Source organism: Hetaerina americana, unplaced genomic scaffold (assembly GCF_022747635.1).
Source record: "Hetaerina americana unplaced genomic scaffold, ioHetAmer1.1.p SCAF_5, whole genome shotgun sequence".
Lineage (NCBI taxonomy): Eukaryota > Metazoa > Arthropoda > Insecta > Odonata > Calopterygidae > Hetaerina > Hetaerina americana.
In genome coordinates, this window is record NW_027287095.1 from 53,587,502 (window position 1) to 53,601,459 (window position 13,958).

The 13,958-nt window shown below is 40.6% G+C and overlaps 1 protein-coding gene across 1 annotated transcript in view; it reads left to right on the top strand.

Moving 5' to 3' along the window:
- Nucleotides 1-13,958, top strand: part of LOC139693689 (uncharacterized) — a 63,682-nt gene that overhangs the window by 48,425 nt on the left and 1,299 nt on the right. Inside the window, exons 4-5 of the mRNA XM_071591932.1 lie at nucleotides 7,475-7,573; nucleotides 13,583-13,907. Of these exons, the coding sequence (XP_071448033.1) occupies nucleotides 7,475-7,573; nucleotides 13,583-13,907 (424 nt within the window). The remainder of the gene's footprint in view (nucleotides 1-7,474; nucleotides 7,574-13,582; nucleotides 13,908-13,958) is intronic.

Below are 13,958 nucleotides of genomic sequence, written 5' to 3' on the forward strand. Positions count from 1 at the left end.
ACGAACCGATAAAGTAGGAACATTAGTGCTTTTCTCGCAGAACATTAATTTAATATTTTGATGTGCGTTCGGTGGCAAATATTGTTTTATAAATAAAAGATCCGATCCCCTGTGCTGCTCCTCCCCTGGCAACACCACCCTCTAGTCCGGCACCTTCCCTCCCATCCATTCCTCCGTCCCATACCTCCACCACCCGTTCCACTCGAGCCTCCTCCCCCGTTGCGTCCTTCGCCCCTCACCGCCATCCCTCCTCCCTCCCGCAACTTCACGCCGATTATTCCGCCCCAGTCTTCACGCCCGCTCTGCACTCGCCGCGGCGATTTCTCCACAAAGGAAGTTACCGCTCAAGTTCCGTCGCTTTTTTTTTCCTCCCTCCCACCCTCTCACCAGCCTCTATCTATAGCTTCTTCTACGAACATTTCTTTTTTTTCATTTTCTTGCTGCGTAGTAATTACCTTTTGCGATCATGCTGATGATGGGCTCAAACATAGCTCTCTTCCAGCGTTGCGTCACCGTATCGTTATGGAGTTTTGCACACAGGTAGTAAGTTTTAATTTTATCCATGGATGCAGTACCTATATTGACGTAAATAATGATTTTTTTTCGTAAAAAGAGTAATTTTTCAGAGAATTAGAGCGTTCAAAATTTACGTCTTCGGCACATAAAATACAAAATTAGAGTGCCAAAAAAAGTAACGACACACTCAAGAAGGTATATGACGTCATTGGGGATTAGTCCGATTGGTGTATCTTCCTGCGTGGGAGGCGAGAGGGAACGGGTTGTTTATTACGTAGATAATTGTGTGATAGGTATAGAGTGCAATGGCGTAGGCTGTAGTCGCATAGTCATCAGTTGCCCTCGGGATATGATGGGGCTTGGAGAGAAGTGGATTTAAACAAATGCTCCACTTCTATGACGAATGGTTATTACATTTGCTCTGATTAGGATACCTTTCTCGTGGATTACGGCCTCGACGTGGTGATCGAACGACCTCAAGGGCGATGCTTTTCAACGTATACGCGGAGGATAGAGGCGAGAGAGACTTGGGATGAGCTGGAGACGGAAATAAAAGCGTATGGGCAATTAAATCAAATTTGCGAATGATTAAGCTATAGTTAGTCAGTCAGTCAAGTGGTTAACAATCATTGCTTAGTGTATTAGGGAACTATTGTGATTGGTATGGGACGAGAATCAATTCAAACGAATCAAAGACCATCAGGTTTTCAAAAAAGAGGAAGATTAAATTAAACGTTAAATTAGGAGAGCATAAGCTAGAGCCCTAGAGTGGGTAGGGTTTCCAAATTCCCGTCATTTTGTAACATTCGGGAATCGAGAACGGGATTTCGTATTTCCCGAGAATTATCAAGATTTCCCGACATTTTCCTTTTAATTTAACTTTCGTTTATCATCTTTAATAATGCCTGTAACAGTAAATGCTAATCAACAGAAAAACCGTAGAGAAGGATGGGCGACTGGGTTCCTGGCTCTTTCAGAGGTTTCTAGACACTCCTATATGTAATAGGTCCACGCAAATCTTGAGTAGATTAAATTAGAAATCATAAAAAAATAAGAAGTAAAGTCATCTTAAGGTGAGCTAACTAAGGAAATCTAAGGTAGTTCACCTGAAGATGACTAAGTAGTCAAATCCAGGGTTGTGAAAATAAACATTTCTCTGCGTAAATGCAAACTGTTTTCTGCTCTCAATGATCAAATGTGCTCGATTTACAAGGGCTAAAATTAGCTGGTCATGTGATATCTGATTCTGCTGTCGCGCATGTGAAGTGTAACATTGTAACTTTAGATAGCGATAAATAGGAAAAATTTTAATAGATACCTTATAAGAAGTACGTTTATTTCCTATTGTGGGTGTTGCTCGGTTCAAGAAGTCGATTTTCCCAATTTCCCGACCAACTTTTCTCGGGATTCGGGGAAGGGAAAGCGAAAAAATTTCCCGAGAACGGCGGGAAGGAATTCCCGTCCGAAAACCGTAGTTGTGGGGGAGGGTTGAGAGGATTGTTGGGAGAAATTTGATGCATACAGGGCGTTTTGATTGACGTTGTCGTCTGTGAAATAGAGGAGAATGTTAGGCAAGCTAGGTAGGGGAGAACAAGAATGGGCGTGCTCAACGGAATGAAGGAAGGTAGAAAGTATGCAGAATTGAAGAGAGTAACCGTGTTTCACTGAACGGTGATTACTTAGTGTGCCTATCTTAAACCTACCTCGACCGGTTTATCAATACACATAATAATAATAATTAAAATAATACTACAACAAAGAAAGCTTTGAGGTTGAATGGTACCCTCGGCTTCAAATGGCAAGTAGAAATTGCGAAGGCATTTAGGAGGATAGGTTAGGTTCAATAGAAGCAAAGGATAACGCCGACCCAACAACACTCCTCGATCGCATTGTAAACGCGGATGTGTACTGCACCTGAGTTTTCACATCGCGGAGCTCAGGATAATCTCGTCCTGTTTACTGATGATAAGACTCTCAGGTAATTCCGTGGGTTCCCATATATAGCGGAGGGAGAACAATGGGATGAAAGTCTAGAGATCGCGCATCGAGTTCCTACGACTCTCCCATTCCTACTTCTTCTACTTACACAGTTCAGTCGTTGTCATAATTATGGAACTAGGTGTTGATATATGGCAATAAATCTCACCCGTAGCCACGTACGGAAGAATGCGATATTCACATATTTTGGGTAGGAAAACGGTTTTTCTCCTTTTACCATCATTCGGTTTTCACAAGAATGTATGGTGACCCGAAAACAGCACCGCTTGAATTGCTGTTGGGTTGCCCAAAGGTGTCATCCGGAGTCCAATGAGCTGATCTCTTGACCCACTAGGTTACAACGCGGTCAACTGTTGTCAAATTTCTGTCATCTGTTCGTCGTTTTAAGGCTCTTGGGTACAGAATTTGACAATTGGGGACGTCCATTCTCTGGAAAGTTATCGCTGGAACAGTTTTGTAATCATCTTTCGCGCAAATTTCGGCAGTCGCGGCCGTCATAACTCCATTAGGATTCCACGATGATAAATACTCGTGAATTTAACTGAAGAATAATGTTCTTGGATATCCAGTTGCCCATAACTCGGTAACTAGTAAACAGCAGTCTGGCGGTTTATTATTTTTTTTAACTCTATCAAAAATGGCAGAAAATAATAATGTGTACCACCATTTTGATCGAGTAGTGAGTTTTATTTTCACGATGGCGGTCCGCGGCGACTGAGTGTAGCGTTAGTTTCCACACCCCGCACAAACAAGACAGCCCCGTAGTGTGAAGCCCAATGGGCTTCCACGTCATAAAAATTTAATATTTTTCTTCTTTTCTTCATCGCCTTCTACATTTGTGCGCCCATGTCGGCGGATTTTCCGCAATTTTCCGAGAGTAATTGAAACATATAAATATTACCATCACATTTTTTTATCCTAAACTTCGATCAAAAAGTGTACTTTTTATTCATTCCACCCCATGCTCTTCCATTTTTTCTTTATCGATGTGGGAAGCATGATCCAGTCCGTGTGTTCATTTAATTTGCGTTTCTTTTCGTGTCCCAGTCTTCGGTTGAAAACAGAAATGCGTGAGAATGCGTCGGGCGGTCCCTTCCCGGCCTATTTCCCGCGGAGCGTTAACTTTCACGTGAGTCTCCGTCTCTCTGTTTCATTTTATTCATTCATTTGTGTTTTCCTTTGTCATACGAGGACTCCAAGAGGCTCGGAGGGTCCCAAGGTTAGACGGCGTTCATTCATTACGCGTCCACAATCACCCATCTCCCTTCTCAACTTTCTCTGAATTTTTTGGTGAGGGGCGAATGGGTCTGTGATGAAATTTTGGGGTAGGCCTCAGAAGAGTCCCTAAAATGCATCGTATTCCCTCCTTCTCAACTTTGCCCATCCCACAGGAGACTCGAGCGTCGTTGTTTCGTCGCGAGCGGATTCTTGCCCCGAGGGAAGTTAAAAAGGCAAAGGTGCCACGAATCAGAATAACGTAGCATACGTACAGACGCACACACGTTTCCTCGGAATAGGAGAGGTCTATTGAGTTGAAATGCATTTGGCCCAAAGTCTTGATCCAATTTGATTGATTTTCCACTGCCAGTTGCAATACGGATGGCTGACATTCTATCAATTGTTTTAATTTGGAAAAAAAGAAATTCCGTATTTACAAGTCGTTGCTTCACGTGCACTTTAGGGAAGTTCCGCCTCCGTAGTAATATACCGTGACAAAAATACGTGAATCGCTCAATGACACATTCCCCCCTCGTATCGATGAATTGTGGGAAGTATCAGGTCAAACAGGTTTTCGCAATATGCGCAGACGGAAAGGAAAAAAATTCGTATGCAGTAATAAAAATATTGATTTGGTTTGGATGTCCATCGAAATATGAGGGTAATTAATATCACTTTCATTGAGTTATGTTTCCTTATGATTCAGTTATGGTCGAAAATGGTCAAACGGAGGGAAAGCAATTCGCTTCTAATGAGACTTCCATGAATTAATTGACTTCAAAAAACGAAATTATCCATTCTTAACTTAATGAGAGTTAATTTTTCTCGTACTGTTTTAAATTTCTCAGGAAGTGAATTCCTGGAGTGTAGAATCGTCAGTGGCTAAATTCGAATAATTTTCTCGCAAAAAAATACCAATTCATGATAATTGTTTGTAAGATCATCTGCATTAATACCTCGCGAACCACCAAAAAGGTGTGTGGCAGGGGGTGCAGCACCAGGAGGAAAGGGTAAGGGATGAGGGGGTTAGGATTTTTCAAATGGATGGGGAAAGGTGGGGGGAACCTGCAAAAAAAAAATAAAGATACTCGTATAACCATGCGCAATCCCTACCTTGTAGGTTAATATTTATTGTGTCGATGTGACTCATGGGGGATTTCGATTAAAAGCATTCTGGTAATTTATATATATATATATATATATATATATATATATATATATATATATATATAAATTATATATAATATATATATAGATAATTACTTACACACAATAATGTCAAGCAGTAGCCATCCTACTTCAGTGCACTACAAAACTAGCGGTATTTTTCAAGTTTTGCAGTAATAAATCACATGGTTACAACCGGAATTCCCTTTATCGTGACGCAATGAATTAATATTGTTGTCTTTGTTGCACTCATTCAAAACAATGTTACTCAATAGGATAAATTTTTCAAAATCAAAACCGTAATATTAAATTGATGTTACCCCGAATGTGCATTCTTTTTACTTGATTGAATTCAATTTATGTCATCGCCCAACTCCTATTTTGAAGGTCATGATGCTGTTGTTATCTATACAGGTCATCTCTCGCGGCAATGCCGTCGGGAATGGCTAGTTAATGGTGACTCTCGTTCTACTCCCCCTCTCTTATACTCTCTCTTTCATTGTCATTACTCACAGTGTGCTATTTTCAGCGCAATGAACCAAAATAGCTCACCACTGCATAGCCGAGATTAATTTCTCTATCCACTTAGTCATTCAACAGTTAAACTAGGAAGAGGGCTGGATATTTTCCACCGCCTCAACCGGTCCACCAGTTTAAAAGCCGTTAGAGTCTTATCAATTTTATCCGTGGCTGCTCTGTGGCGTGAAAAGAATCTTCGTGAAGTAAAAACCTTTTTCCACTCTTACGCTGGAGAAGTTAATGGATTTCGGTTTAAACAGGTAAGTTTTTGCGCGTTGGTTTTTAGGAGAATGTGAAAAATCAGAATTGGAAATATTAATGCAGTTAGCTCTGTTATAAGGAACTTTACACACTACGCACTGTTTATTTTTTTATCACGCCCTCATAAAACTATTCATTCGGTCGTTTAGCGACGAACGAGAATACTATTCGCGCATTTCCTCCACACAATTCGATACGTTATGTCGGCCGTGATAGGCCGAGAACGTAATTATCTTGTAACTCAAAGGTTACTGGCCCGAATCACGTCTCTCATTTTGAAGTTACTAATGTGTTTTGAATTTACTGACGTAGATTAGACGATTTGACATAACCTTAACCCATAAAGCATCTAAAAATCTACAATTAGTACTTGGCACGGAGCTGTTTTTTAGCGTCTTAAAGTTTCTTTGGTTTAATGATTCTCAAGGTATTCAATAGTACTATATGGGTCAAAGGTCAGGTTATAGATGAACCCTAAAAGATATTACACACAATGGCGTTGTTTTCATTGACTTACCATTTCTAATGACTGCTTAGCATAAATAAAAATAATTTTCAATTCACTATATCATACTTCAGACCTACATAATTCCATATATCTTCATACCAGCCAAAATATCAATTCTTTACCTCCCCTGCATTTCTTACCCAAGAGTCTTCCCTCTATCACAGTGTTTGTGATTCCATTTCCGTCCAATATCTCCTCAATTCACATCTCCTGCCCACTTAAAATTACTCCTGGCAATGACTCTCATCCCATGTATGCCCAACACTCATTCTTTTATCTTCCTTTCGGTCCATCTAGTCTCCTCATTTTTCTCTCTAAGTGGATATCAAAAGCCATCTAAATCGATTTTTATATTCTTCCCTCGAACGAATATGTATTCGAAAACATGTAGAAAAACGCTTCATTCACTTTTTTGACTTAGTTTTTAAGACAAGTTCATGTGATGAATTCCTTCCTCATTGTTTGTACTTATTTAGTTTGCGAAATTCATTTTCTAATGCTCACTACGCCATATCCATTTTCTATGTCTAAAAAAACTGTCGAAATGAGTGTAGAGTTCTATTATTAGCTGTCCATTCTCTATTACCCGGATGCTCAAGCTCATCTTTCTGTCACTTATTCTCTCTGCTCCCAATTATTTTCCTCCTTTTTATAATGATGTTTTCTTTCACTCGATAAGTAACTCTCACAAAAACTCTGTGACATTGCGGCGATTTGTGGAATCCCTAGTTATTTGGTTTCATTCGCGATATTCTACATGTTAAAGGCAGGTTTGGACAGTCCCCTACGACTATTTAACACGTAAGAATTTCCTTTTGTCAGCTCTTAATTATTTTTTTCTTCCTTTCTTCGTAAATTTCCGCCTGCCTTCATGATGTTTAAAACACCTCGTATTATTTTTCTTCCCCTACTCATCTTACCCAACATTCTCCCTCCTATTACGTCCTTTTACATTCCCCTCCCTTTCAATATTTCCTCCACTCGTTTTCTTTGCCTTTTTGGGATTTCCCCCGGTAACCTCCTCTTTCTCCAACTCCATTTAAAACTCCACCATTTTTCTTCCTCTCTGTCTAATTTATCTCATCAAATACTTAAATAATCGGAGATTTAAATACGAATTTTACAGTTTTCAATGCTTTTATAAATGTAGCCACTTGACTTATTCTTCGCGTATTGCCAACGGAATTATTTGTATCAGTGCGGACTCGCGGGAGAGGGAATGTTCCATTCCTCTCCGCGGATCGCACTGCTCATCCCTTACCCTTGTCTCTTTCTCTCTCCTTGCAGGCGGCCCGTCTTCTGGGACTCGGCGCCGAGAGGATCGTCCTCTTGGACAACAAGACAAAGGCGCTCGCCAAGTCACAAAACACTTCGGATCTCGTTCAGGTGAGTGCGTTTCGTCGTCAGCCCTCTAGACGACAGGGTAGTTTTAAGCGGAGGTGACAGAGCTTCCGATTTCGTTTGAGTCTGCAGTCGTAATCCCGAAGGCCTCTGGGATGTGCCACGATCGGCGCGGATGGAGCATGAGCTTCTTGAGAACATCTCCGCATTGCTTGTTATATTAGTCTCCATCGACGTGATCTCTGCTTCATTGATCAGTTCTGTTCCTAATCGTATCTAATTCACAGTTTCGTGCAATAATATTACGCCAATGACTCAGGAATAAAATTTGACGTTTTGACCTCTTTTTCTTTGCATTCACAATGTATTCAAATCATGCCATATGTGTTCACAGGCACAATATCGCTTCTGGCCTCGTAATATTAGCATTACGTGAAAGATGAGACTTGGAGGATATATAAATCCAATGATACGAACGAAAGAATACGAACTGAAGTCAAGCTACTCCTATTTTATTATTTTTGAATGTTTGCTGATTCAAAGTAAGAATGTTGGCATAGTTAATAAGCTTAAATGTTAAAATATTCCTTGCATATTTTATAAGTTGTATGACGTGCACGAATTCTGCTTTTCGAAGCGTAATTTTTAAACTTCTGCATATACGGTGTGTGTAAATGTTGCCATCAAAGTCACTTCGGATTTTTATTGTTAGATGAGATAGTTTATATTTATTTGGCAAGCACCAATTTCATCTCGGCATTCATAATGTCTCACGATATTTACTTAAATTATTTTTTTAAACAATGCACTTGTATCCGCTTAAGATTTACATAATTATCTAAGATTTGAGCGAATGTTAATTCATTGTTTTAACTAATAATTGTATTCATGAATGTGTAGGATCATCACCTCAAAGAAAACATTTCATGTTACTTGAGCTGAAGTAATTAATATCACGTGCCGTGAATCCAAAGTAAGAAATATGTGAGCGCCCTCATTTGCACCGTCCGACCTTATCCTTTCGGGGGATTATACTGACTCCGAAAGTAGAAATTAAAATGGCTGTGACCCATACTATTCTCAAAATATTTCCCTCGTATTTTTTTTTAATTTAGACTCGAAATTAAGTAGAAAGAATGTAGATTCACAAGTAATCAGCCTCCAGATATTGCTATATCAGAAATATGACACTAGGTAAACTTAAATTCTTAATCCGGGATGATTTCTGCAGCTGTTTAGTAGTTTATCCCATTGAGTCTCACCTCCAAGGCAGTGGAATTCCATCTTATGTTCTAGTTCGTTCACTAATTTTGCTTGAACGCAGTGTTCATTAATGTAAACAAGCATTTTTCGTTGGCAAAAATTATGCAATTTGTATCGGGAAAAATCTCCCAAGATATATCACTCAAAGGTGTACTCTTTACAATTTTTATCGATCGTAAGCTTATCTTATATGCCTGACGACATACACATGAACGTGATGTAATGGCGTCCATAAAGTTTTATCGGCTTCGCGATGAGACAGCAATGCAGGTACCAACGTGTTCTACCCATCCTCTTGCGATGCTGAAGGAACCCATTCGCCGTCAGATCATTATTTAGGTTCGCTTCCATTGGAAGGAAGTCGGAATAAATTTAATTACGTCACCACGCCTAACTGCCAACACTCCGAGCGGCAAGCAAGATGCCAACCTTTTGTCGTTTGGACCTTCCGCTGCACTGAAAGAAAGTTTTGAATCAACACGTGCCTCTGTTCACGGAGTTGACATGAAAAAGAAGGATCACTTCGTGTTTCTTTTCTTCTCCTGTCACCCGTCAAGTTTCCGGGTCCCCTTGCGTGCTGGAATTTTTGCATGAGAAAGAGAGCCGGTTAATTGGCTTTCCAGATAAGCTCGTGAGATTGGTGTACACCTGTTCCGATTACTTATGCCGTGCGCGGCCTTATAGTAAAAAGTGACCTTCTGGCAACCACCTCGCATCAACATTCTTATTTCGGAATAAATTAATGGAATCTCACCGGTGTCGCCGACGAGGGAAGGCCGAGCCGCGGGGCAGTCATGAAGCAGGCAGTGTCCGGGTGAAGTTCCACGGGGTTCAAAACACCTACACACGCCTACACCTCCTTTGTCCCGAGTGAGAGAAATCAAATCCCGCCCTCGCATGCATCTTCCCTTCAGCTGGAGGAGAAAATGGACGCCGAGCAAACAACCGGGAGCCTTTGGGAAGGATAGTTCACTCTCGCATCCCATGGCACGCCTCCGCGGGAGCAGCTCGGTGCCGGTACGGATGTTCTTTGTATCTGCCAAACGTGTTCCCATTTCTCAGAGTAACGTACATTTGTTCCGTTTGGAGTCCGGAAATGAGTGGGGTCCGTATCTTGCGTGGGTTCATATGAGTAACGTGTGAGAGTACGAGTGCGTGTCCAGAATAAGGGATGGTGATGTCTGGATGATTCTTCCCACATGTGAATCTCAGGTGATTTATTCCTTTTTTACGAGGGGTGTCGTGCGGATCGATTTTTTTGTTTTAAGTAACGTGCGGTGGTAAGAAGAGGTGTCCAGACTGAGGACGAAAAGTCTGGATGATGTCCCGACTTGTGAGTCTACGGTTTTTTCCTTACCTTCATTCATTCGTTATGAGAACATGCGACGCGAATGGATTGGGTTTTCATAAGTAACGTGCATAAGTACGTAAGAACGTGTGTCCGGGATGAGGACGAAAATTCCGGATAAATGGTGGTCCTCCTATGCCTTTTTTCCTTTTACGTGAGACGTGTTACGAGAATTAAATGAAGATCACGATTAGTATCGTTGTACTTATAATTCTACGACATTTAACCTTCCACGCTTAAAATAGATATAAATGCAGCGAGACATTGACATAAGGAATGGCATGCAGCTAGCCAACTGTCTCCTGAGTGAAATACGCACGGGGAATATGTGGACAAGCTAACAAATATGTAGGGTTCATTAGAAGAGTACTACAGGATAAATGTGATGAAGAAGTCAAAGAGAAATGTTATCTTTCGCTGGTTAGGCCTCATTTAGGATATACTGTTAGTATATGGGATCCTCACTAGGTTGGATTGATTGCCGAATTGGATCGTGTGTAGTGTACAGGAGCTAGATTTGTGAAACGTTGTTATTATAGCGTTTCCAAAGTATTAGAGGAGCTAGGCTGGGATTCACTCGCGGAGCGAAGATTGAATTACAAATTAAATCTCTTGCATAGATTGGAAGGATGTCTCTTTAGCAGTGATGTTGAAAATGTATTATTACCCCCATCCTACTACGGTAGGAGAGATCATGTTGGTAAAATTAGAGAGATTAATAGTAGAACAGATAGATTTAAGATGCCATTTTTTCCACGAACGATAAGGGATAAGAATCACATAGTCCGACGGCGGTAGGGTCATATTCTCGTCAAAATTAATGATGGTGTGTATTCACCCCCTGCCACTCGCCCTAGCGGTGGCTTGCGGGGTGCTAAAATATCAAATATCAACTGCCACGAGAGAACGGTGAGTAAAATGCCGTAGGCATGGCGAAGCCTTAGAATTTGAGCGAATTTCTTTATGGCGAAGCCTTAGATTTTGAGCGAATTTCTTTATGACTATTAAGCATAATTGTGATAACACGAGTTAGTTTGCACTTATCATTTCTCGAAGTTGACACACATCAGCATCATACATTGTACTTTTAATTTGCTTGTGAATTTCTACATGGTTTGAGTTGATATTTATTTTTTAATATTAATTTTTAAACAAAACCCCGCTAATAAAACTTAGCTTCTCTCTGAGTTACCTTGTTAACCTCAATCAGAAAGTGCCTTCAGACTCGCTGAAAGTCATGTATCACGTCTTTGATAGTAGAGGGGGATTTTAGATGAGGGTTTTTTTACAGTTGGGATGGCCGCTGACAAGAAGCCTGTTGTAACGCGTCTCATATATATGTATATTGTTTCTCTCAATACTTTGCTCATACTCTGCAGTGCATCGACAGGTTCGATCAATGTGGGAGTGTCAACGACGCTCTTCATGTCATCGCTGCCTCATGTGCAGAAATATTTATGGGCTCCTTGAGGGTGATTTCAATAGATGAGCAAACTATTAGGGCTCTTAAACCAAACAAGTTTTAGAGAGAGAGAGGAAACAACGGAAAGTTTGCGTCCATCAGCTAATTAACAACCACTTAATAATGTCTATCGGTAGTTTCTCTCCATTTTTAAATACCTACTATTTACTTCCAATAATAGGTTTATGTTCATCATATTTTAATGTTGCTTTCAATAATTTGAATGCGTGGAACTGTCGTTTTGTTTATTTTGATTTTTGAGAATAAAGTTGCACAAAATTCTTATAATTTATATATATATATATATATATATATATATATATATATATATATATATATATATATATATATATATATATATATATATTTGAAGCATGAGGTGAGGTGTGTATCAGTTTAATCCTCCTTGGCATAATAAAATGGCTTCGAAAGGTGGCATGCTTTATATTTTTTCTTGAATCCTGCGTGCTTTCATTGGATTTTGTAGATACATTTAGTGATTATTTTTTGTAGGGATATAAAAAATTACAAACTTCTGTGGTAAAAAATGTACAGAGTGATTTCATAGATTATAAAAAACAGGTTCTGTAGGTAAAGGATAAATGTTGAGGAGGTGGAAAGGAGGAAATATGTGGCGGGTTGCCTGAAGTCATAGGGAACCTAGAGAAATATACCTGCTATCTATGAAGGAGACTTAATTCTGTTCAAAAGAGTTCTAGTCTGTTTGCAAGGAACCCTTTGGTTGCAATCCGAAAAGAGAGACGCCAGTGTAGGTCCCTCTACGTAATGGTTACGCGGCTGTTACAGATATTGAGAGTAGGATAAAAAGTCGGCTATATTTTTTAAATCTTCAAAGATGTTTAGAGATTCAGAGGTTTTACGGAATGCGTGCTTAAAAAATCTTTCCAGCTTTTTTTATTTTGTGTTCAAGATAACCCATTCAAATGGAGTTACGAAAGAATTTCCATTTTACGAAACAAAAATTCAATGATAGGAATAGCTACGCAGAATACGAGGGCCTCATGTAAAGAGTATTTTAGGATAAAATTTACTTTTAATTTTATCTGCACCTATAAAGTAGTTTTAGGTGCAGGGTGAGTCCAAAATAAACATAAAAATAATCATTTATAAAGCAAAATAAATGGAGAATCACTGCGTATAAATTATGACAGGTTTAAGCCATCAATTACTACCGAAATCAGATAAACTATGAGATAAAAATGTCATAGAATAAACTGTATTAAAAAAAGGTTTTCATACATTTTTATAGTCTAAAAGTGTACGTAAAACGTTTTATTAAGAGATCATACTATACTGTGGATGAATTTAAGAATTATATTTGGGTATTAGGGTAGAGAGTGCTGGATTATCGTGGCAGAGGGAGGAGAAGAATAGGCACGTTGAGCGGAATGAAGTAAGGTAAGGGGTATGTGAAGATAAAGAGTATCTTCCAGTAATTTGGAATTAATGGTCATTCACTGTCGTGTTGTGGTGGGGCTTAGAAATATGGCAGTGCATAGAGCTCGTGTTCATAACCTTGCCTTGATCTGCAGACCTCCATTAGTGGTGTTAAATGAAATGCTATAAAATGTATTGAATTATACCAAAAGGAGACCATACTCTGAAGATGAATATGTTCAGTTATATGGATCGTATCATCAATTGTATACGGATGTTAATCATTATTCCAGGTTGATAAGAGGGAAGAATAGACAGCAGTTTGTTAATAATAATAGAAATAATATAACATGTATCAGATTATACTTACTCTGACAAAACCACTGCAACTTTACGAGTCTTATCGTCCATTGCCTACAGATAACAGGCATTAATTTTCGCAAAGAAGCGTATACCGGATGGGTAGCCCCCGTGGTCTGCCCTTCCGGCAATCCCCCGGACGAATCCCGGCATTATCCAATTCCCTCTTTCTCTGACTGACAGTCTCTCTCTCGCACTCCATCTCCTCTCGCTCGGCATTCAGTGGCGCACGTGCGGCGGCCGCTCCCATGACAGGCTGCAGCTGGAGTTCCGCGGGGCGCGGTGGTCGCTGGTCGTGCCCTCTGTGGCCACGATGCGGGAGGTGGGGCTGGCCCTCTGGAGGATCCTGCGCGAGCTGGACGCCACCTTCCTGGAGGAGCACGCCCTCCTGCCCCCGCGACGCACCCACACCACCGGTGCCGCAAGAGGAGGAGGAGGAGGAGGCGGAGGAGGGGGAGGAGGAGGACAGCCTCATCATCTGCCCGCCATCGCCGCAGAGTCGGTTCCCTCGGCACAGACACAGCTCTCCCGGCTGCCTACTCAGCAGGGTGAGGACGGCGCTGCCGAGTCCCCTACCCACAGTTCTCCCTCCCTATATC